Below are 25,307 nucleotides of genomic sequence, written 5' to 3'. Positions count from 1 at the left end.
CCGCGGGGCAGAGAACCTGTCTGCTGTTCTATGTTATGTTGTGGAGAAACAACCGCCACAAAAAACAAACAAAAAACAAAAAAAAAAACCCGAGAAGGAAGTTATTCTCATTCAAGGGCCCGATGTATCCATGCTTGCTTTTACACGGAAGTAAATCCCATTGGCTACGGCGAGACTGACTCTTGAATTAACCTGTTTGAGGTTAGGGGGCCCTCAAATCAATGTAGGGCAGCAATTAACTGAAGAAACAGCGTAGACTGCGTTTAGTAGGTTTACTCAGGAGTAAGCACACTCATGCAGAATATATATATATGCGCAAAAAACACGCGGAAAAAGAGTGCGAATTAAGAACACGTGTTCGTTTACACGCACAGGTGCAACGCAAGGATGTTTTCGCATTTGGAGAAAAAAAAAGTCAATCTGCTTTTAGCTGGGAAGGGGCAGCTATTGGTTTCCCCACTTTGAAAACATTGACTCGGAAGTTCCCTTCCAATCTTATTATTTTAAAAAAATCCCAACTTACTCTTACAATCCTTATCATCAGAATCCAGATTCAAACGCATTTATAAATAATTCTGGACAAATAACTCTCCCACCCCCACCCCACGCCGTGCTTTGAGAGCCTACATTTAAAACCAATCCCATTTTATGAATTACTTGATAAATAAGCAACGCTTTAAAAAAAAAAAAATCGGCAGGCTTTGTTTTATTATTTGAATGGCTTTTAAAATTACCAGCTTTATTACAAGTTTGTGGAAACAGAACGGGGTGGGCGGGCGGGCGGCGGAATCCCAGAACCTGATAGAGTTAAATCGCGAGGGGTTGGAGTAACTGAACCTCAAGTACAAAATGAAGAAAAGGAGAAGGGGACTTGGTTTATTACCTTTCTCTTCCGTCCCCGTCCCCCACTTGGAAATATAACAAATGTTTTCAGACCTCCTTTGCCCTGACCACAACAGGATTAATATAAATCTAGATACAAAAAAGAGAAAATCTTCTATAATCTTAATAATAATAATTTATTTCATTGTACTTCATTCTAGTAAAAAAGTATGCAGTTTTCAACCTCAAACTTTATTCTCTCCTCATATCTCCCATCTGCCGGTCGGCTGCTAAGCTGCTTTTTTATTTTTCTGGGGGGTGGGGTGTGAACGCCCCTTGTCCTGTTTCTTCTCTTCCCCCCCCCCCACCCGCATTAAAAAAAATCTGGTTTATTTTCTTGAAGGCTTCTTGACATTCCCTTTCCCTTTATATTAAACACGCCACGCAATGTATCCTTTCTAGTCACCATCTCTCCCGGGCCCTTGAATTCCCAAAGGGAGTAATTAATTAATACTGATCCAGCCAGGCTATTTACTCCGGGGAGGGGGGCTAGTGTCCTTCACCCACTTTCCCATTTCCGGGGATTCCTGAAAAATTCAGGAATCCAAAGATCCAGCTTCCTCCATTTCCATCCATTGCCCAGGAGAATAGGATCGTTTCTATAAAGGACAACCAAGCATTTTAAATAGATAATGATGATAATATATATATTAATTAAAGGACCTGAAAATGATACTTACCACCTTGATCCCTTCTAAAGCAACACCCCCCGGACCTGTAAAAAGCAGAGTCCAACATTCAAGTGGAAAGGCTGTTATAATAAAAATTAGTTGGAAGAAAGGAGGAGTAAGAATAGAGAATAGCGTGTAAATACATATATATGTATGAACAGGAAGCGCCGTAGAGCAGGTGAACTTGCTTAGATCAGAACCCCATGGTTTTTTGTTTCTGAGCAGGACACATTCATCGCTGTGGCAAAATAGGTAAGTCAGAGATCAGAGAGAGAAGGAGCCGGTGCCCAGGCTGCCTGAGTGGCTGAGCTCTTCCATCCTGCGCATACTTACTTGTGAATTAGCAGCTTGCCACATTTGAGTTCATTGAGCCTTACTCCCAAGTAAGCTTGCATAGGAATGCGGCCCATTGGGTAAAAAACGAACAAATATGTAATGTCTTCCGAGTCCAGCTGCCCGTGGGATCGGCCAGCCTAACTCCATTTAACTAGGCGTTAAAGGAGCCCCTTACTCCTTACTTCCGAGTAAGGCCACAGCGATTCATTGGGAACGTTTCCTGGGGGCTGGCAAGGTTCCTGAGCTCGTGGGAAGTCGTATTGCGAAGTTCTGGTCTGAAGTGCTTCGACCCTGAAGGCTGCTTTGCAGTGCTAGCCCGCTGGGGAGCCAAGACCCATTCAGCTTGGCGGAAGCTTACTTCAGAGTAAGCCCAGGCTTCAGCAGCGGGTCGCAGCCCAGATGCTTCCCTACACACACACATCTCGAGGACCCAGGATCAGGTTTTAGCGTGTTTTAAACAAGCACCACGATGGAGACAGAATCGTTTAAGCCGGCTGGTGGAGAGGGGGGTGCTGGGAGGAGAGAGAACCGAAAGCCCCCAACCCACCCAATTTTTATTGTAAATGGATTGAGGACAGGGTGGGAAAGAATGCGCCGATCGTTAGGAAAACGAAAGTCGTTTGGGTGTACAGGGGGAGTTTTCATTTTGCCCGCCAGATTGGCTTAAATGCACTAGAGTGGAATGGGGTGCACGTTTTTCGGTAACGGCGCAAAACTGGGAGAAAGACATGGTAAAAGGTAGAAGAAGTCTGTGCACCTAAACATCGTCTGTGCACCCCTGGTAATTCTATAAGCCCCCGCCGAGTAGGGAAGCGGCCACAGCTTCTGCAGTCAACCTCAGCCGCGGCTGCGATCTTCCTCAACCTGCCTACCTGGAGGTAAATCCCACTGTAATCAATAAAAAAAACTTCCGAGTAAACCTGGCCTTAAGGAAGGGTGGGGGAGATCAGACATCCAGATATTCACAATTGCCCGGAATGGGTGGCTGGGGGGGGGGCGGGGGGGGGGGAGAAGAGTAAGCCCCTGTGGAAGAAGGTGGGGCGTTTACTCGCGAGTAAGCATGCTGCGGATCATGCGAGAAGAAAGCGGGTGTGTGTGTGTATGTATATATATATATATATATATATAATCATAATATATCATGATATATCATATATATATAATATATCAGGCGTGGGGGGGGGGGAAGAGCCCATCGCGACTGCCCCATTGATGAGAATAGCAGCTAATAGCCAAATAATAGCAAAATCATTAGATCTGTAAAGTGCAGCGTGCAGTTGGCTGGTTGAAAGAGACGGCTAACTAGTGACCAGAAAATAATAACAGATCTGCGAAAGGGCAGCGTGCAATTGACCAGCTGCAACGGACCGGTTGCTAGGAAAAGAATAATTAGACCTGTAAAGTACAGCATGCAATGGACCAGTTACCCCCCCCCCCCAAAAAAAAACTCCAGCCACATACACCCCCCAACCTTCCCCGTCCCACCCCAGCATAGCATAGCATAGAAACCATCGTCCGAATAAAAAAAAGGGCAAAGTCACCTCTTCCTGGATGTTACCTTCCATCTTTAAATATTGTCCACTGGGGAAGGGCAGCATGTAAAGGGTTAGGGAGAGAGAGAAAGGTCGCTTTTTCTTAAAGGGGCAGATCAGGGGAAGTGGCGGGGGGGGAGGAGGAGGAAAGGCTGGGATGGTGCTGCGCTCCGAGGAGGTGGGGGCAGAGATAAGTGATCTGAAGAAGAGGATAGGACCACGGAAGAGAAGGGGGGAGGTTAAAAAAAAAAAGCCACACACACATACACACACCAACCCCAACCCTGATGGTGATGAATACATTGGAAAGTTTTTTTGGCCCCGGAGAGGGTGTCAGATTGAATGCTCTGTGCGCATGTGCGAAGGTGTCCAAACTGACAATGCTTGGGAGATGAAGATAGCGCGGCAGAGCTGTTGCGGGTTCAAGGAGGGATCCGCTCCGCCGTCAAGATGAGATCCAAGGCGCGAGCGAGGAAACTGCCCAAAAGTAGGTCCCCTTTCTCCCGCGAGGGGGAGATCCCCGGCGAGATCTGGCGAGGGGGGTGAGAGAGAGAGGGAGAGAGGGGGGGGCGCGCGCTGAGCAGAGGTGGGGGGGAGCCATGGGTGTCTGGCTGGTCGGCCCTGGGGTGGGGGGACGACAACGACAACGACGAAGACGAGCCGATCGCCTCCTCCTCGGCCGCCCTGGCCTCGCCGCGGCCGGATGAGCGCAGCTGGGCGAGCCGGGAGCGAGCTCCGCGCCGCCACAGCCGCCGTCGCCGGTCTCTGCGCGACGATCGGGGCAGCCTGGCCAAGGCTCCCCCCGCCTCTCCTTGCGCTCCGAGAGTTGTGCTCCGCACCCCGCGATTGGTGGGGTTCACCCGTCTGAGGATCTCGAGGCGATCAAGGATGGCAAGGAGGAGGAAGGAGGGGGGATCGGTTTTTTTAAAAAAGGAAAAGTAGGGGGGACACAGGGAGAGCTAACGAGAGCGAAGCGAAAGTTAGCTACAAAGTTGAAGCCTGCAACTTTTTTTCTCTCCCTTTCCCTCCTCCTCTCTCCTCTTCGCCGAGTCGTTTCCAAGTTCTTGTGAAATCTTTTTTTTTTTTTTTTTTTAGTTCCCAGCTTTTGAAATATAGTGGGCGCTAGAGATTCGCGGCTGGGAAGGCAAAGCGAGGTTTCCCGAGTAGATGGGGAGCTTGAGAGAGAGAGAGAGAGAAGACCGTGGAAAAGAGAGAAGGGGAGGGAGAGAAAAAGGAGACAAGGGGGGAAAAGAGAGAGAAAAAATATATATATTTATAAAACCAGCCAGGCGAAGAAAGAGAGAGAGATTTGGATGGAAAGAGGCAGAGAAACTGGAACCCCAAATGCAGCTTGGCGTTATAGATGTGTGTGTGTGTGTGTGTGTGTGTGTATCTATCTAGATATACGCAGTGAAACTGACAGGAGGTGAAATGGACAAGTTTCTGGAGCTCTGGCGGTTGTCGTGTTTTGAAAGTGAGCGATGGTGGGGTTCCTGCATGCGCCCTGTTGCAGGAGCAGTTTCTGTCCCCGATTCTCGCGCGCACGCTTGGAAAAGGGGAGGGGGATGTGGAAAGTTTGCAAATATATTCGTGTCTCCTTCCTCTCTCCCCCCCCCCCCCAATTTCTCGATCCCTCGTTGCCGGGGGCGGGGAGGGGGGGAGTGGAGGAGGAGAGAGAACCCTCATCATTCTCCAACGTTTGTCATCGGTTACCAATGAAATATTAAAAGATGGCAATGAGAAAAGAGGGTGGGCGGATGAGAAAGAGGGGGGGGCAGGTTGTTTGCTGCGCGATCTAAGATACTTTAGCTGTCAAATGACGATAGATCTTCCCCCCGCCCCATCTCCCACTTTCAGGATTTTTGTAGCAAAAATAATATAAGTTGTTTCTGCGTTGTTGCTGCTCTTTTAAACTCCGAAGTTAACACCGCGTGCATTTCATTCTGGCAGATATTTTTTCATTGTTTTGTCTGGAAAGCGGGAGGGTCTATTTTGTGTTTTTACAATCGCTGTTGTCTGTCTTGATTTTTTTGTTTTAATCTTAATTATCATTTGGAAACGGTCTGTTTTGTTTTGTTCCCCCGCCCCTCGCTGAGTTCCATGCTGAAACCGGACGCGAGATTGTGGCTGGTTGAGGTGGAAGCGCGCGCGCGGGTGGCTGGAGGGGGGGGGGGAGGAGGAGGAATGCCGTAAAGCTGTAAAAATAAAATACCTGTAAATATATTTGCAAATATAAGGTGACGGAAAGCTATCCAGGGGAAGTTGGGAGCTGGCGCTTTAATCCTGAATACGTTTAAATACTTTTTAAAAAGGGGAAGGGAGTCTGTCTCTCTACTCCGAAATACATTTACTCGGTAGTGAAAGTTCTAATGGATTTTCAACCATGAACAGTTTGCGCCAGGAGATTTCGAAAGCTCACCTAAGTTTTGATTCTCTCGAGAGAGCGAGGATCTGAAACTCCTGCCTTTAAGTCTTGGTGTGTGCGTGTTAGCTGTGTTGCCGATCGTTACAAAACTCCAGCGGATTTCCACCGCCGTCCCCGAGACAAGTTAAGAACCCGCGACTCTCTCCTGCCTTAACGATTCAAATCCCCGATTTCGGACACCCCCTCCAGACTCAGTTCAAGGTCAAGGCGCCCCCCGTTCTGAATCCTTCCTCCTTCCAGTCCCCTGCATGCTCGTCTCCAGATCACCCCGAAGGAAACAAGTGGAGATAGAGATTTGCAACGCTGAATGTCTCACACTTAATGCAACTCCAATAAGTGAGATCGCAGCCCTAATGGACAGAAGCACGTTTCCTGCGGTTTTAATGGAGCAGTCCCCTCCGCTCCAGGCAGGATCCGTCCAACACCAACTTTCAAACTCCCTTGATTTAGTCTCTACTTTTTCGGAAGGGCGAGAGTTAAAAAAAAAAAAAAAAAGGAGAGAGAGAGAGAAAAGAAAAGAAAAGAAAAGAAAAGAAAAGAAAAGAAAAGAAAAGAAAAGGCAGCGGTCTTCCTCCTGCTGCTTTAACGTAATCAATAGTTGGATAATTTTTCAAGGCGCAAAAGGAACAAGCGCGCAGGGCGCGCAGGCAGCCGCTTGTCCTCCTTGACAGGCCCCGCAATTTTAACAGGAACAAATTCCTGTTTTCACAGCTCTCTCTCCCCGGACCGCTCCCCCCCCAGCCCGCTTTTCCACTACTGGGTAGAATCGAGGAAGGGAAGAAAAATTGATCTCCAAGCAGGACCTCGTTCCGCCTCGTGTCTCTTTACCGCTGTATCAAACTTGGGGAACGGCTGGACTTTGGTACAGCAACTTTTTTGTAATTAATACTATAATTTTTCAATAAACAGAAATATCGGCTCCCTTCCCTATATATCTGTCTCTGCTGCATTAAAAACAATCACATCCAGAATGACTCAGGTGATATATGTAAATTATATATCTCTCTCTGTCTCTCTGTGTGTGTGTCTTTTAAAAGCGTAAATTAAAATTTGTCCATTTCATCAGGTCGGAGTGGAAACGTCGCTGTCATTTTCCCCTTATGAGCTGAAATGAACGAGACCTCAGGTGTGGTTGAATGCTTCCTTTGGATAATTTCAGTCTTAAAGGCTTCAGTTCTGTGCCCACTTACACGGGAATAAGCCTCACTGAAATAAAAAGCGACTTGCTTCTGAGTAGACTTGCCCAACCTTGCGCTGCAAATGTGTGCTGGAGAGTTTAGTTCATTCCGCCCTCAGGAGGGCAGTTCCACTCTCTGTGTTTTGGGGTTCTGGATGTACATGGGGAGGGGGAGATGATTTTTTAAAAATGTAAATGGTTTTCAAAAACTTTTTTTTTTTTTTTTGAGCCGCGCAAGGAGAATTTCTTTCTGCCCCCGCCGTTTACCACTTGATCCAACCTGGAAGTGTCTGTTATGAAAGTCCTGATTAAATTCAGCTGTTTTGATACCAACCCCAGACTCAACAGTTTACAGCGCGTGGAAGGAAGAGGGGGGGCAAGCCCTTTGAAGCTGAGGATGCTTTTAAGGTTCCCCCCCCCTCTAAATACAGTAGTCCGGGTTTCCAGATCCCTGGGGCTTTCTGCACGGAAAACGTTCGGTCCTGATTTGCAAGCGATCGTTGCTTTCGCATTTATCTCCGGATCAAACGCGCCCTCAAATAACCATTCCTCTCCAACACGGGCCTAATGCGTTCGCTTTCCTCATCCTTGCCATGAAATGCCTGTCAAGTTTTGTTTGCGTTTTGAAATGCTGATCGGGTATCTTAGACAAAATAAAAATTGAAAATCATCCTCGCTTCCTTGTGACTGATGCAGCCGAGGAGGTAAAGGCGAATCAACGTCTGGCTGAATGTGCTGTAGTAGGATTTGGTTTTCGGTGGGCAATATTTCCAGCAGATGGAAAGGGGCCTCTCCGGAGACTCCCGGTTCCACGACATGTTTTCGCTACGAGGAATGTGATGTGTGAATGCGTGTGGGTTTCGTTTCTTGAATGGAGCCCTTCACCGCGGCACCTATGTGAAGATGAAATTTTAACTTCTCCAGACAGCAGTCCCTTGGCATGAACTGGGATGGCCTGTGTGTGTGTGTGTGTGTGTGTGCAAGTTAAATGACACCCCCCCCCCCTCAAACACACACAGCTGAATAAATTCATCCTGGGCCCTGCAATCCTATTCTCGTTTAACCCCATTGAACTCAGAACCCAGTCGACACGTACAGAACTGCCGTCCTACACGCGCGCTGAGCTGAGAAAGCAACTTGTGGCTTCTTCCTCAAGAGTAGGGCTGCATCTCTGGATTAAACAACTCCAGAACAAATGCAATTATAAAGTGTTGTGTTTTTTTTAATAAAAAAATATTATTTAAAGGCAGGCGCAATGAGCACCAAGATGGAGCAGAGGGTGAGGCGGGGAGGTGATACCTGATTTTTGTACTACGATCACTTCCCTTGATTCTGTCCCGCTTAAATAAATAAATAAATACACAAATAACAAAAACCGCTCCTGCAGTTGAGTCCCATTTGCAGCGAAGGGTTTGGGCTGCGTGCGTTGCAGGAGAAAACGTGGTGATGTTTGGGAGATGCCTTTACACTGGAACAGATAGGGAAATAAATAAAAAAAATAAATAATGTCTTAGATAGCGGTGCTAGGCTCTGCGTGTCTACTTGCAAGTAAAGCCCATAGAGCCCGGCTGCACTCATAAACCCACTTTACCCAGGAGCAAGCCCCATCGGATTAAATAGGGCTTGATTCTGAGGAAGCACGGCCAGGCCGGCAGCCATGATCCTGGCTTTAACTCTTAGCCAAAAAGAAAGAAGGAAGTGTGTGTATATATACATACATATACATACATATATATATATATATATATATATATATATATATATGTATGTATATGTATGTATATAGGATTGCAGCCCGAGTGACTTCCTTAACCGTCGAGAGCCAGATTATGGAATAAAACATTGAGGCAAGCCGTTTGAGTCTCTGTGTGAAAAAGAAAGTAAGAGGAGAAGAAAGGGAGAAGTTAAGGAGCGAGGAAGGGAACGAGTGAGACCGGCTTCCCCAGGAACCGAACCTGGAGCGGCTGGGCCGAGGCTGTGCCGAGGCTGCGCCGTTTCAGATTCTCCAGTCCCGGGAAGGAAAGGCTGGGGAGATTATCCTCAGAGTGGCCCGCCCGATATACGCGAAAAGCTCTCCGATCTTGCTCTCGCCGTTTCTCAGCACCAGGTCCTTTGCAGCGCAGTCTGAACCGCGTCTGCTCGGAAGCAAGTCCAATTGGATTCATCGGGGCTTGCTCCCGGACAGGCGAGTTTAGGGTCGCAGCCTTAAACCGTCTTTGAAACGCAAAGGGGGGGGGGGACGGGACCGTTTTTTTGCGTTAGTTTTTTGAGGCAATACCCTCTTTCGCTGGCTTGGCCTGGTGCTGTGGGAGGGGGGTGCGGGCGACTAAAGGGGGTGCAATCTCCCACCTGGATCGGGGAGCTACGTCATTTTCTTGCAATAAATAAATAAATCAGATGGCTGATTTCAACAGGTTTGGAGAACTTTTAAAACGCGAGCTTGCTTTTTAAAGGAGACATTAAAGGCGCCCCCCCCCCCCCAATTAGGAATTCCGCTTTCACAGATGCAGTTCAAGCAAGAACAGTTTGCTTCTATTCCCCCTTTGGGAGGGGAAAAAAAGCATTCATATATACTGTAGTTCAGATGTGTCCAAAATATATAAACAATTTTCTCTTTCTGCAGGGGTAGGGGGGCACTGGATCGAGGCCTCTACAAGGCTGCGAATACATACACCCCCCCTTCCTAGTTATCCCCTTTAAACTAAGAACAGTATAGTATATACCCTCTCAACATCAACTCGGTTCTTTCCTTCAAACAGGCAGCTAGAGTTCTGTCTAGCAAGCTGAAGACAAGAGACGGTCCACGGGCTACTCATCTCTCTTCTCGGGTACCCCTCCCCCCAAAAAAACCCCTCCACCCTTCCTGCTTCTGCCTGGGATCGCGAGATTCTGAAGAGCTAGGGAGACTAAGTGGAGATGCTGTATGTGTGTGTAATAAGGCAGTTGTGGGATGGTGTCTAAGCTGGGCAGATCTGTAGGAGGAGCGATAGCTCTGAGAATTGTTCAGCCTCTGACCTGCGACTCCCCATAAGTCAGGATCGCCTGCCTGCCTGCCTGGGTAAAACGGAAGCCCATTTAGTGAGTCCTTCATTCTTCTCTCAGCAAATTCCTTCTCCCCACTCCCCCATCCTGAAGGACCGCCACTAGAGCTCAAAAACGACACATGGCCTTGCATACTGTCTCTGACTGTGGAAGGCAGCTTAGAAGTTCCCTGCCTTTCTGCACTAAAATGCTCCTGTTTCCTCCCTCTCATGTCATCTAAGGTTGCATGCACTCCTAGGTTTCTGGACTCCAATGCCATACTTCCTCACCATGTGCTTCTCCAACCATCCTTTTTGTTGCACGTTCATGACAATTTGCACTCAGGATGCTATCAGGGCAGTTGCACCGTGATTATGCTTTCAGTACTGTTAGTGCCAGCAAAAGTTTTGGAGTGGACACATGGGCGTAGCCGGGGGGGGAACAGGGAGGGACAGCTGCCCCCCAATCAATAAAATTCAATAAAAATACATTGCAAACTGAGGTTTTGCCTACCCTAACAAAAGGCCTGCTTCCCCAAATCCTGGCTGATTCGTTTCCAATTGGTGTCTATCCTGTCACTTTCTGCTGAAATTCTGTCACTTTCCATACCCCCAGTGTTCAGGGGTGTGTATGGGGTTTTTTGTTTTCGCTTTTGCTGCTGTTCCATTTTTGTTGTGCTGCAGCACCTCTGGAAACCTATTATATGATAGCATTGGGAAAGTATCAAATAATAAACCAAAGAGGAATAAATCACTTTACTGTGAACATGTTTCAGAATAAGTCCCAATAAAACATCAGTCTGGAGAGAAGCTGTGTGGAGAGAGAAAGAGAGAAAGAGAAAAATTTTGTCTTCCATAGCAATGACTTTACAGTCATGATGTTTCCTTCCCCCCCCCCCCAAGTCAAACAGCATCCCCCCACAGTTTTTCATTTTGGCTGCTGATTTCTCCACCCTTTTTTTTGGGGGGGATAATAGAATTGTAGAGTTGGGACCCAAGTTTAAAATGCAATTGTTACTTAAGATTTGTTCACATGTCACCACTGAGCACAAAATGTCTCTGCACGTGTGCAGGAGAAAACAAGCTTGCTCTATCTTCCATGTGACAGCCCTTCAGGTATTTGAAGATGGCTCTCAGATAACCTCTCAGTCTTCTCTTCTCCAGGCTAAACATATCCTGCTCCCTCAACCATTCTTCATAAGGCTTGGTTTCCAGACCTTTTATCCTCTTGGCTGCTCTCCTCTGCACACATTCCAGCTTGTCAATATCCTTCTTCCTTCAATGTTCTTAGATCCTCCAGTTCTAGAGTAGCCTTTTCCAGATGGGGTGTCCAGAACTGCATGCATTCTTCCAAACAGAGCCATGCCTCAATGTCTATAAGAATTTTCCCTTTTCTTTGTTCCCCTAGAACTCTACATTTAAAAAATCGTGTGCCAAAGGTTAATACAGTATATCACTCACCAGCTGCATGTATTTTTCACATGCCTAAAAAGTTCTTTCTTTTGCATTAGTAACATGCAGGAACATTATCTGTGCTGGGAATCACAATCTGTCCCCTGTCATCTTTATAAGTTTGTTTTTCGCACACACTGCTTGTTTGCACCATGATACTGATGCAGGGCAAAATGCAAATGAAAAAGTGTTCTGAGTTTTACGCAGCTCAATACAGACCTGAGGACCACCTTTCTGTATATGCAAGCGCTGCTAGAAGGTGGCGACTTGAAGGTACTTTGGGCAACAAGTGTGTTTGTTCCCCTCTTAAATTCTTGGTTTGGGTGTGTGTCTATTTATGTTTGTGGTGATGATGGTGAATGCAGACGATAACGTGGAAAAGAGGATTTGTAGTGCAAATCAGCTTTCTGACCTTTTAAGAGTTTGTTTTGCTTTTTTTTTTGCAAACTATAATAAAATCAGGGATGCGGATGGCACTGTGGGTTAAACCACAGAGCCTAGGACTTGCCAATCAGAAGGTCGGAGGTTCAAATCCCCACGACGGGGTGAGCTCCCGTTGCTCGGTCCCTGCTCCTGCTCCTAGCAGTTTGAAAGCACGTCAAAGTGCAAGTAGATAAATAGGGAAGGTGAACAGCGTTTCTGTGCGCTGCTCTGGTTTGCCAGAAGTGGCTTAGTCATGCTGGCCACATGACCTGGAAGCTGTATGCCGGCTCCCTCGGCCAATAAAGCGAGATGAGCGCCACAACCCCAGAGTTGGCCATGACTGGCCCTAATGGTCAGGGGTCCCTTTACCTTAATAATCTAAAAGAGACACATTTATAATGGGGGGGGGGCAGCTCAGGCTCTGGGGGCCAAATCTCTCTCTCTCTAGGCCTCTCTTGTATGACCCTCAAAACTCTCTGCAGCCAAATCCTGCACTGTGCCCCCATTTCCCCAGTTTTTGGCTGGTTGGAGTATGTGCTCAAGCTCTAGTATAGCCTCCTGCTAGAGGAAGGAGAGGTGTATCTCTGTGTGTCGAGAAGCTTGGCTGCTGGGGAAAACACTAATTTCTTCATTCCCGTGTAGAGCACAGGGTGATGATATGGACCCACTTTGCAAGGCAAAACTCTCCCCCCACCCCTGAGTTACTGAGAGAAGGTATGATGAAATACTGTGAATGCTTTCTAGCCACCCATCTCTTTCCAGGCATCACCTGAGCAGGTAGAGGGTGTTCCATTGCCACTGATGCTCTCATAGCAACCAGTGCCAATTCAGGGAGCAACTGAACTTACAAAAGCTTAGAGAGAAAGGTTATTTGACTTGCCACCCCTAAATATATATTTTCCTCTCCTCCCGTTCTTGATAAGATGTATACATCAAAGTTCCATAAGTTAAATGAACAGGCTGGGATTCACCAGCCCTTCTAGGGCTAGACACAGTGGATATGTTCCACCACTGTTGGAGACAGCGTGTCTATGAATACCAATGGCCTGTTTTCATAGTGGCCAACCATGTACCAGCTGGGGAATCTGGTTGGCTGCTATGAGGACAGGATACTGGACTAGATGGGCATCTGGCTTGATCTAGCAGAGCTCTTATGTCTGAGCAGAATTGATCTTGAGATTGTGAGGTTATTCCATTGCACCTTCCACCCATCAGTCATTGTGGTCAAGGAATATGATGTTGTTGTTGTGTTTAAGCACAAAAAAATAGGCAGAGTTTCCCCAGCAGGTGTGAGTATCATGTCTAACTCAAAACAAAATAAAAAAATTCCTTCCAGTAGCACCTTGAAGACCAACTAAGTTAGTTCTTGGTATGAGCTTTCGTGTGCATGCACACTTCTTCAGATACACACATATATACCAAGAACTAACTTACCGTAGTTGGTCTTCAAGGTGCTACTGGAAGGAATTTTTTTATTTTGTTTTGACTATGGCAGACCAACACGGCTACCTATCTGTAACACGTCTAACTCAGATAGTGGAAGAGCTCCTGATATAAGCAAACTCCCATCTTCTCCCAGTCGTGAGGACTCGATAGCAAAAGTGGAGAGGAAATAACTTGTCATAGGAAGAACACAGAAATGTAGGAAGCTGCCTTTATACTGAGTCAGACCACTGGTCCATCTAGCTCAGTATTGTCTTCTCTGATTGGCAGCTGATCTCCACGGTTTCAGACCAGGACATTTTTAGCCTTACCTGGAGATGCCAGGAATCGAACCTGGGACCTTCTGCATGCAAGGCTGATGCTCTGCCACTGAGCTATAGTCCTTCATAATATGTGTCTGGCTTGGGAGGCCAGGACTCTGAAGAGTCGACAGTCTTTTCACCAGGCCCAGTTCTCCCCCAAAGAAACAGAAAACACACTGAGATGCACAAGTATTTGTGAACCAAGTTTAAGAAGGTGTTCAGCTGCCATCTTGTTCTAACTTCAAAGCAGAAGAGAGGAGGAAGGTTGCATCCTTTGGCAGCTTCATGTCCCTGCAGCCTCATGTCCCTGCAGTTGCTGAGGACAGTGTATGTGCTAAGGCTTCCCAGTTTGACTTCCTGCCAGAGGTGCCATTTCTAAGACCCCTAAGAATCCTATAGGGCTGGTGGAGATAATTGTTGGCCTGACCACCTTTTTCATATCATTCATGGTCCCATCAGACTGCATCCTGATGAACTTGGAAAGCTACAAGAGCTAAGAAGAAGGAGGAAGGAGTGGAACAAACCACAGCAGCCCTGAATCGCAGACACTACTTCCTCTGCGGATGCATGGCTTCCTCCATTCTAGGGAAGGGTTCTCTTCCATGCCCACCCTCCATGGGGACCAGTGTCCTGAAATAGATTCTCTGCTGCTTCCCAGCCACCACAGAGGATGTAGTTCAAGGTGGGAGCACTCTGGAGTCTTAAAATCTTATCATCAAGAGAAAGTAAACCATTGCTGGGTGGAATCTTTGGCCCTCCAGATGTTGTCGAACTACAATTCCCATTATCTGTAGTCATTGGTCATGCTTGATGAGGCTGATGGGAATCATATTTCTGCAGCTTTTGGAGTACCACAGGTCCCTCCCCCATTTGTTTTAGGATGTATCTTTCTGATTGGAGAAGCTTCTCCCATGCCATCAATGATTGTTTTCTCAAACTTACATTACATGGCAATAAACTTTAATATTTTTTTAAAAAAATCAAACATTTTTATACCCCAAGTCAGGGTTAGAGAACCTGTCTTTCTCCAGATATTTGCAGGTCTACAATTCCCATCATCCCTAGTAATTGATCATGCTGGCTGGGGCTGATGGGAGTTGGAGTCCTGCAAATATCTGGAGGGTCGCAAGCCCTGTCATAGGTTTTACACCCGAGTTGCTTGTGATTTGAAATGTATATTTAATGAAACTGAATAAATAGAATAGGCTGTATCCAACTAAGACTTTCTCAAAGTAGACCACCTGGAATTAATGGAGTTAACTTAGCCATGCCCATTAACTTCAATGGGTCTCCTCTGTGTATGACTAGCATTGTTTACAACCCAATGCTTCTTTTAAAAAAGGGAGCGGGGAACGATGTCTGAACTTGCCTTGCAAATGGGACGACCGGCTTATTTAGAAATGTGAAAAGAATGATAGCATTGATTTCGTACTTTGCACTGTTCAAAGTGCATCACATGTATGATCTTGGTGATCCTTACAAGGATCCCATAAGGTAGGCATGTAAGGCTAACCTCCATTGTGCACACAAAACACCTGAAGCTTGAGAGGTAGTGAGTTTAAGGCTGAAATCACCTGTTTGCACCATGGGCTTCCTGGTTCAAAGTTCAGTCCTTTAACCGCTACGTGATATTAGCTCTGCTGGTGAGGAAATGGAACAGCATTACGTTTATAAAGAAAATAGTAATAACAATCAGAGGTAATATGAACCTGACTCTGGAAAAAATACCAGTGCTAGGGTTAGGGCTGTCTACACACCATACATTTAGGGCACATTTAAAGTCAGTCTGGTGCAGAGGTTAGAGTGCTGGACTAGGACCTGTGAGACCTGGATTCAATGCCCCTCTCAGCCATGAAGCTTACTGGGAGGACTTGGGCCAGTTGCTGTCTCTCAGTTTAGCCCTACCTCACAGGGATGGTGTGAGGCTAAAATGGGGGAGAGGCACCCCATATACAATGCCTTGAGCCCCTTGGAGGAAAGGTAGACTATTAATACTACTATTACTACTAATAATAAAAATAATGCAGATTTAAGGCACATCCTCCCACCAAATAGGATGCTAAGGGCTTTGGTAAGTGGGCTGAAAATTTTATTTTTGTTCTTGGAATTCTTTGATGGAAGGTGAAATGGGCTTCAAATGTATGGTGTATTTGCAGAAGTTAAGCAGAATGCAAGTGATCAAAGCTACAGTTGGCTTAAGGGGCAGTGAGAAGCACACCCCCCCGCCCTCCACTAGAGATGGTTTCTTCAAATCAGGGTGTTTTTGTGGGAAGGGAGGCAAAGAGGGAAGTTGTGGTGGCTTAAAAACAATTCTGGGATTTGATGAAGGGATGGTCCTATATGCATTATGCTACATTTGCAGTGACCTGGGTGGGTCTGCAGCAGAAGTGCAAGTTGTAAGTGGCGACTTGGTGGCCTAAAGCCCTGTTCATGTGATCATTTCCATGAATAGCAACCTGCAAAGGCAGGGACATGGCTCACCAGCCACATCTCTACACCTCCCTACATTGATGCTCATGAGAAGGTTGGGACAGAGCCTGCTCAGGCTGCAAGAAGAGCTTTTGGATTAACAAATCACATTTTCCTCCTGCTCAGATCAGTCTGCTTTATTTCAGCAGTTGCTTGATTGTCTTCAAAAGCCTGTATGATTCCATGGAATTTTCTTCCGAAATGCACATTTTGTTTTGCCTAATGTATTCATTTTTTTGCCATCCAGCTCTCCCGGCATGTCTTTGCACATTAGTGAAAATACACATTTCCACAGGCACTTTCCTCTAATACATGTGCATACATAGGAAAATGCCTTTTGCCTTTTCCATCCAACTCAGCATTGCCTACATTGACTGGCAGCGGCTCTCCAGGATTTCAGGCAGGGTTTTCCAGCCCCACCTGGAAATGCAAAGGACTGAATTTGAGACCTTTTGCAGCCCTTCCTCCTGCTTTTCCTCTGGTTGGAGAACGGCATCATGAAATTCGGAGAAGTGCAAATTTTAATAAATAGCTGTGCTATGCATTGCTGTTTTAGGGTACTTTGGAAATATGTGTGTATTGGGCACAAATGTGGCCCCTGGGAAGAGGGGCTGATTGTTGCTCCACTCTGGGCATCAGTGAGGTCTCCTAAAAACTCTCAGCATTCTTAAGAAAAGCTTGCTACCAGAATTTTCCCAGGGAAATCATGACTGTCAAATGGTATGATATGGCTTTAAATATATATTGTAGATGTAACCTAAGATAGGCATTTGATTGGAGTGTATGTTGTCCCCCCCCCCCCCGTTACGATATATTGGGAAGTATCAGTGCTCTGAAGAAGAAAGCAAAGACCAGCCAGGATCAGGATCATTCCCCAGGTTGTAAACTCTTCTGGGCATGCATTTGTAATGTTCCCCCTTCTTTTTCTTTTCTGCAAATGCCATTGAGGTCACCTTACTTCTGGCATAAAGAGCTCTTTGTCCCCTGGGCTTTCAGAGCGCTCTCTCTCTCTCCCTTCCAAAATGTACAGGGAGGCCTAGGAAATAGAGAAGGATGAAGGAAAACTCTTATTCTCTGTGGGTGGCTCCCCACCCAGAAAATAATCTCTCACCTCTTCTGCTAATCCACCCTAAAGTTATTGGCAGCTTCAGAACAACCTCGACATAGCCAGCTAGCAGATGAACCTCTCTGGGGCACTTAACGTACCACTAGGGGCCCGTTCTCCCCACTCAGTGCCATGGATTGGCAATGGCATATAGGCCATAGCAAGCAAAGAGTGTCTCTGGGCATGCACAGAAAACTTCCCCCTTAAAGGTAAAGGGACTTCTGACCATTAGGTCCAGTTGTGGCCGACTCTGGGGTTGTGGCACTCATCTTGCTTTATTGGCCGAGGGAGCCGGCGTAAAGCTTCTGGGTCATGTGGCCAGCATGACTAAACCGCTTCTGGTGAACCAGAGCAGTGCACAGAAATGCCAGAGTGGTACCTATTTATCTACTTGCGCTTTGATGTGCTTTTGAACTGCTAGGTTGGCAGGAGCAGGGACCGAGCAATGGGAGCTCACCCCATTGCGGGGATTCGAACAGCCGACCTTCTGATCGGCAAGCCCTAGGCTCTGTAGTTTAGACCCATCTCATCCAGCCCTACATGCATCTCATGAAGCACTGTTTCTGTTTTGCTGCAGTTTGTTCGCTAAAACTGTGTCATTGGCCTCTCTGTCTGCTGTGGTGAAATTATATAATTTATGTAATTTATGTTGTTGTTGTGTTATTGCGTCCCATTCATTTCGATGCAAAGGAAACACAATGTGAATTGAGAGGCCAGGAAACATAACTAATTACGCATCGTTTGCAGACTGAAATCAACAACAACAGATTTCCTTTTTTTGGACACAGGAAGAATAAGAAAACATGGGTTCCCATTTCGGTTTTTTCTCCCATTTCTGTTTGCACAGGAATTATCCAACAAGTTACCCCTTACTGCTCACAAGCATACCTAGAAGCAGAGCAGACCCTATTATATTTGGTGACCTTTAGCCGAAAGATTTAGGGCATCCTGACTTCTGAAGGTTCCTGGGCCCATTTGTTGCCACTAAGAAGAGCCTGAGAACTCCGGAATCCCATTGCTTGAATTTCAGGGAATTTAAGTGGGCGATGCACTGGCTCAGAGCCATGCATCTGGGTGACGTGAAACTGCTTCCCAGAGGGTGCCCTTTGCCTTCTCCAGCACAGACCACTAGGAGAGCCAGCAGAATTGAATGGGAGAGGCTGAAGGGTTCTGCAAAATGCCGACAAGATGAATCCTGGCTGAAGACCATTTAGTGAAGGAGTCACTATAAGAGACTGTGCACCAGTTCCTAGGGGTAATCTCTTCATGTGAGGCTGGGGAGTCACAGTGCAACCCTAACCATGCTTGCTCAGAAGTAAGTTGGAGGTAGCAATGCTTCTGAATATCAGTTTCTGGAAACCACAGGAAGCAAGAGTGGTCTTGTGCTTGGGTCCCGCTTGTGGGTTTCCTGCAGGCATCTGGTTGGCCACTGTGAGAACAGCATGCTGGATTAGATGGGCTACTGGCTCTTCTCATGTTCCTATACCAGGAAAGTGGGGTTAAGATTGTAGCCTTACTTGTGAGAGTTCCATGATCTCCAGAGTGCCCAAGTAAATTGTTGTGGGTTGTTCTGTCCTCTTACATCTGGGGTGGGTGGGGGACCTGTATTTCTCCAGATGTTGCTGGACTACAATGCCCATTTTCCTGACCATTAGCCATGCTGACCAGGGGTCAATGAGAGCTGGAGTCCCAACAACATCTGGAGGCCCACAGATCTGTAGTTCTTCTCTGAGTGATGAGGGAAAGCAGGCAAATGGCCGTTCCCAAGGACGTAGAATCTGAGTTGACCACCTGCCCAGGCCTGAACATCAGCGTGGCAAGGGATGAAGTCAACTATATGTGTTAAGTAGGGACCTGGAAAACTATAGCTTTGCATTGAGCTGGGAAGATGCTGGACTAATTGACAAGGCAAATCTGTGTGCTTGCTTCTGAATCCCTCTTACCACCTGATCAAGCAGTACACATACAAATTGACATGTTTTTGGAAGTCTTTAGGGATCTCTTCTCTGAGGGGAACCCACGCCAGAAAAAGTCCCTGACATCTCCCATTATTTGGAGTCGTTTCTTTTCAGCAGGACTCTTGGGGATGTTAACATCACCTTGGACAAGGCTTAAAATCAAATTTCTCCTCAGGTCAGGTGTGGGGGACCTTTTGCAGCCCGCAGGCCACAATTCTCTCCTGGAAAGCCTTCCAGGGACCCCATGCCAGTGGGCAAAGCAACAAACCTAGGTGTGTGTTTACTTCTGCACAGCAGGCTACACACTTCCTATGCTTGCAATGTTCCTTCCAGACAAGCAAGAGATATCAACAGAACCAGGCAAAAGCACCCGAGGACGGAGTGACGCAGTGCTGGTGAGGGGTGTGGCTCAGAAGGGGTTGTGGCCTGGGGAGGAAAGTACCAACAGAGGTGGAATTAGGGCAGCATGACTGGTTCTGCTGCACTGAGCACTGAGTCTAGGGGGCGCTGCAGGGCATGGCAGCTATGACATAGTAAATTGAGCAGAATGGAAGGCGAGAGATTGGGTGTGTGTGTGCTGAATTTTGGCCTTGCACAGGGCGCTGCTGAAATTTGAAAGACCAAAGTTTGCCCCCGGTCCCAAGAGCTAGATAGGGAGTCCTGGAGGACCATACTTGCCTCCTGAGACTCCCTCTTCCTGGGCTTATTAGATGCTCATATATGAATGCCCTTATTTTGTAGTCTGATTGCAGATTAGGCAGGTCTCTCTACAGGATTCATTCCCTGCAGGGCTTGCTCCCCGTGTAACTTACTTTAGTGCCACAGGAGATAACAAAAAATCAGGAGCTGACCATTCTCATTCCAGCCCTCCTGCCTGCCTACTTTCCTTCATGAAACACCCACCACATCCAACTCCTATTCCCCCACATCACAATCAACTTCTTTGAAGGAAAGTTTGCTACTAGCTGTTCTCTCCCCCCCACCAAAAAAACCACAATTTATTTCAATTAGGCAATTAGAAATACTTAGGGGGTTCTGATCTGGTAATTGAAGTGATGTATAATTACAGTCTGAATCCAAATTATCCAGGATTAAGAAATCTTTATTTTTAAATGAAGTGCTCCCCCCTCCCCAATTTCCCCTCGCACCCTGATGCTGAAATAGTCTTTGATGTGATTCATCAGGTGTCTCCAGGGGAGGAAATGGGGGGTGGGGGAGAGAGAAGGAGAGAGTGGGGAGGCGAAGGCATTGGCAAACAAAGAATTAGCTTTCCTGAGAAACAAACACTTTGAAGGGGACTTTGGTTTGAACCCTGATAAGGTGGTTGGCGTTAGATCAGGCTTGACCTAGGGGTGGGGGGAGCCTTTTGTTCAGCTTGGGGGCCACATTCCATTTGAATAGCCGTCTTGGGGCCAAAGGGAAAACTAGACAGAGCAAATAACGTAGGGTCTCTCTCTGTGTGTACGTTTTGTACATTAGGCTCCTTTCTGCATATCCTCCTTTCTGCCCTCCATCCCTGCGAGCGAGAGTTCAAGGACACATTCCAGCCGGGCTAAAAACATTCAAGGAGAGTGCTTAACACAGCTAGAGAGTGGTGTGTCACTGGGGAGAGGGGCCTGTCCGGAGGAGAGAGGGTGTTGCCTGGGGAGAGTCCCAAGGGAGGGTGAGAGAGGGCAGGAGAACCATTTAAATATAATTGGAAGCGAGGTAGGAGAAAATCTGTCTGCCAGCTCCTTGAGTGGAGTGTCCAGTTCTTTTTTGAAGTCAAAAGGCCGGATAAAAACAGACCTGTGAGTTTCTTTCCTCCCTATTTTGACAGACACACACACATTCTTGTCAACTGTTTCACACAGACACTATGCCCTGGTAACAAGGATTAGAGACAATTTAGCCACCATTATTAGATAATGCATGGAAGGCTGGAGCAGGGGAATATTTGTCTAATAGTTAACTGTCTGCTATTTTTTCTTTTTAAAAAGTGTTGGGGGGGGGGAGAGAAATGCCAGGATTGGTGCGGGTTTGGTGGGGGAGAGAGGTGTGCATGTCAGTCTCTGTTGAATGCTCTGCTTATTCTATCTCAACGCTAACTCTTTCTGTCCACGAAAATTGGCTTAATTATATCAATGGAATGTTTCTTTTTCAATTCTGCATGCAATTAGTCCATCTTTCTGGCTGCAATTTATTTTAATAAAAAAGTAAACCAGTGGCGTGTACGACTCTTCGTCCCCCGGGGACAAATGCGATTGGTGTGTTTAATTTCATTAACGACAATGCAGCCTACTGGAAAAAAAAATGGATAAAAATCAGCTTTCTATGGCTTAAACACCAGCGTTTGAAACAAATCATTACTGCATTAGCTGTCACACCAGTAATTCTAGAATCCGAGACAAAAATATTATCGCTGTTTTTATAAGGCGGTTGCAAATGTACTGTTAAGATAATTTGTAATAATTTATTATTACTATTATTTTACTTTTTTATAAAAAAAATTATGCCTGGCTTGTTGCTTTTCAGTTAAATACATTTTTATCACCCCCCAAAGAAAGCTATTCATTTTCAGAATCCTGTTTTGTGGACTGATTCATAGTGGATTTCCTTTAGAGGTTTGAGTTTATCCTTCAGCATCCAGAGGAGAATATCAATTATTATTACCAGCCAAACAAATGTAATACTTACAACTCCACCCTCTGGCTCACACGCTGTTGCCTCCTAATCCAAGATGTGTGGTGAAGAAAACGCACTCGGCACATGCTCAAAAGCCAATCTTATTACGCCACCTTTTCTGGAGCTGAGTCCTGTAAATGCATTCCAAGATGGAGCCCAACATTTCTGGGGGTAAATCTACAAATTCATATAGGGCAAGTATGTTGGTGCCACAGACCCCAGGGAGTTGTGGCAGCTATGGCAGGTATCACACACATTGCTCTTCCTCTACCACAAATCAGAGAATATACACATTTCCTGTGGTTAAGGATGGATGTAGTGCTGAGGTCTACTCCACAGTGTTAGGACAGATTGTCGAAGGAATCAATTGGAGGTCTCTTTGTCTAGTATGACCTCTGGAAAAGAGGCCAGAATGCAGTGCTGGATTAAACCCTGTGGTGGCCCCTAGGCAATCAAAAAAAATTTTTTTTGGGGGGTTGCCTTGCAAATAATATCCTATTGCAATTTCCTTTCATGATCAAATCAATATAATTTTGATCTGTTGCCTCAGGGTTTCTAAAAGGCATGGGACCCATAGGATGGTGCCTACTCTGTCTATTTGGTAATCCGGCACTGCCGGAATGGCTTCTGCACATGCACCATGAGGTCTACCATGAGGTCTCTTAAACTTTGCTACTGAAATCCCAAACGCTTGTTTGGTTGGTGAGTTCCACCAATCCAAATTTCCGGGTGGACTAAAACTTGTTGCAATGGCCAACAGCTAGAGAACCAAAGGCTCCCAGGCTTCTTGGATGTTCCTGCTGGGCTGGAATGTGTCCTTGAACTCTGATAATGCTCCTCACTTATCTGGATGGAGGACTGAGAGCGGTGGGTGAGCATGTGTAGAAACCAGCCTACTGTACAAAGTTAAAGTTTACATTGGTTGCTCTGCCCAGTTTTCTTTTGGCTCCACATGTGGCCTCTGGAGGTTTGCACAGAAGGGAATGTGGCTCCCAGGCTGTGACAGGCTTCTCACTCCTGCTCTAAGGCACACAGGTGCCCTCCTTTGTTGTCTTCTGCCTTCCCTCCATGTTATCATCACAACAATCGTGTTAGGTAGGTTAGGTGAGTTGCAGTGATAGTGGCTGGGAATTGTGGCTGCTCAGGGACTTGAATTTAGCTGTGATTCCTGCATTGCAGCCGGCTGAAATAGATGACCCAAGAGATCCCTTCCAACTCTACAGTTCTGTGATTCTATGAAACTGTTGGAATCTGGAACGTGTAACTAGATTGTCCATAGTCCAGGAATGATCAGCTGATGAAAGGTGGCCAAATCAGTCAGCTGCTAGCATTGCCAATCTAGAAATGCTGCTTTGCTTCTGGGTCGTTTTGCCTCTACACTTCCTCCTCTGCCCCAACCATTTAAAAACCTTTGTGTAAAATCTGAACTCTTGTTTATACTACCTGATGAGGAAGCCATCAGGTCTCAGTAAAGTGTGTTCCACGCCAAGATGATACCTTCACCATTGCTGTGTTGTAGATGCTATGCCCATAAAGCATGAGCTCTCTCTCTCTCTCTCTCTCTCTCTCTCACACACACACACACACACACACACCAAAGGTGGATCTAGGGGTGCACAACCAATTCAGTCACACCAGAGGTTGAACTTCTGAAGTGCTGCAACTATGACGTCCAATGGAAGGCGAAAGGTGGGTGGTAACTGGATTTTGGCGTTGCACAAGGCACCGCTGAAATTTGAGATGCCAAGATCCATCACTGCACTCACTCACTCACTTCCTGTTTAGAGGTAAACACTATGTCCATGTTATGCTCCATAGCAGCATCCTGCACTAAGGAAACACACACATTAAGCAAATGATCAGAGCTCCCTGTGTTTGATCAAGTAGAAATAAAACGGACCTTTAAAGCTGAACATGGCAGAACTATCTTTTAAAATAGCTGGCTTTTTATAGCGTAGACGATGAGTTGTGGAGAACTTTGCTAAGTCTGCTATGCAAAAAGTTTTGCCAAGGGAACGATAACCCTTTTCTGTGCGTTGGAGATGCATTCTTCCGCCTCTCTAGAGAGCAACCACTGGGTCGCATCCAACACTAGTTCCACTTGGAGCAGACTCACTGATGAGAATGGACATGCCAAACTTGGGTTTGTTAATTTTAATGGGCCTACTCTAAGTAGGACTGATACTTTATGAGGCACAATTGAAGGAGTGGGTATGTTCAGCCTGGAAAAGAGAAGACTGAGAGCCAACTTCAAATATCCGTAGGGCTGTCAGATGGAAGATGGAGCAAGCTTTTCCCCCCTTCTCCTCCAGAGGGTACAAACAAAACCAATGGATTCAAATTAAAAGGAAGGAAATTCTGACTAAATATTAGGAAGACCTTTCTGACAGGAAGAGCTGGTTGGCAGTGGAATAGACTTCTTCAGAAGGTGGTGGACCTTCATTGGAGGTTTTCAGACAAAGGTTGGATGGCCACCTGTCAGGGATGCTTTAGCTGAGTTGCATTGCAGGGAGCTGGACTACATGACCTTTGGGATTCCTTCCAGCTCTACAGTTCCACGAATCTATTAATATAACCCACTGCCAGCTGAGGGCATACGTGGAGTGAGCAGGGATAGCTTTGCAATTTGAAGGACTTCCTGGTCCAAATCCAATTTACAGATCACCCTGAGAAGGAGGATACTGGGGCAGGGTTTAAACTTCCCATCAAGAGTAAGAACCTGGACAGCAGCAGACTGAGCAGCTAGCCAAAAAAATGTCACCTAGATATAGTCTTTCCTACTAGGGCAGCAGTTCTCGACCTGTGGGTCTCCAGATGTTGTTGCACTACAACTCCCATCATCTCTGAGCTCTGGCCTTGCTAGCTAGCGGTGATGGGAGTTGTAGTTCAACAACATCTGGGGACCCACAGGTTGAGAAAAGCTTTACTAGAGTGAGATGGACTGCATTTTTATTTGAATGAGTGTAATTATGTCCAAATCTGCATTTATGCATATAAATTACCCCATACATTTTTCTGCCCATCTATGGTCATCTCTTGACATCTCTTTACAGTGATGCATCAGTGGTCAATTTAGATAGGGGTCTTACAAGCATATAGGTAGCAGCCTTATAATGAATCAGTTCATAGGTCCTGGGGTGCCATATTCTGAAGAGCAAAAAAGAGGACACATTTGTCGACTTCTGCTTTTAACCATGGATCGCTGTTATGACTCTCTTCATGAAAAAGAGGACATGTCCTGGAAAAAGAGGACACATGGCTATTAGCCATCATAGTCTACACCAGGCATAGGCAAACTCGGTCCGCCAGATGTTTTGGGACTACAACTCCCATCACCCCTAGCTAACAGGACCAGTGGTCAGGGATGCTGGGAGTTGTAGTCCCAAAACATCTGGAGGGCCGAGTTTGCCTATGCCTGTTCTACACTGACTGGCCGTGGTTCTGTAAG

At 46.4% G+C, this 25,307-nt stretch overlaps 1 protein-coding gene and 1 long non-coding RNA gene across 5 annotated transcripts in view; one reads left to right on the top strand and one right to left on the bottom strand.

Moving 5' to 3' along the window:
* Nucleotides 1-688: 688 nt before the first annotated feature.
* Nucleotides 689-3,646, bottom strand: LOC307222245. Its single transcript, XR_013841671.1, has 3 exons — nucleotides 3,431-3,646; nucleotides 1,563-2,777; nucleotides 689-972 (listed from the first exon to the last, which is right to left on the bottom strand). It is a non-coding gene; the product is annotated as an uncharacterized lncRNA (long non-coding RNA).
* Nucleotides 3,647-3,704: 58 nt separating this feature from the next.
* PRDM16 (PR/SET domain 16) overlaps nucleotides 3,705-25,307 on the top strand; it is a 448,370-nt gene continuing 426,767 nt past the window's right edge. For 3 of the 4 annotated variants that reach the window (XM_079986789.1, XM_079986791.1, XM_079986788.1), the window contains exon 1: nucleotides 3,705-3,908. In XM_079986789.1, coding sequence (XP_079842915.1) covers nucleotides 3,872-3,908 — 37 coding nt within the window. In that variant the 5' untranslated portion in view covers nucleotides 3,705-3,871. The remainder of the gene's footprint in view (nucleotides 3,909-25,307) is intronic. The other variant, XM_079986790.1, reaches the window with a different exon arrangement.

This window comes from Podarcis cretensis, assembly GCF_951804945.1.
Source record: "Podarcis cretensis genome assembly, chromosome: 8".
In the NCBI taxonomy this organism is placed as follows: Eukaryota; Metazoa; Chordata; class Lepidosauria; order Squamata; family Lacertidae; genus Podarcis; species Podarcis cretensis.
This window is presented reverse-complemented; position numbering and strand designations above follow the sequence as displayed.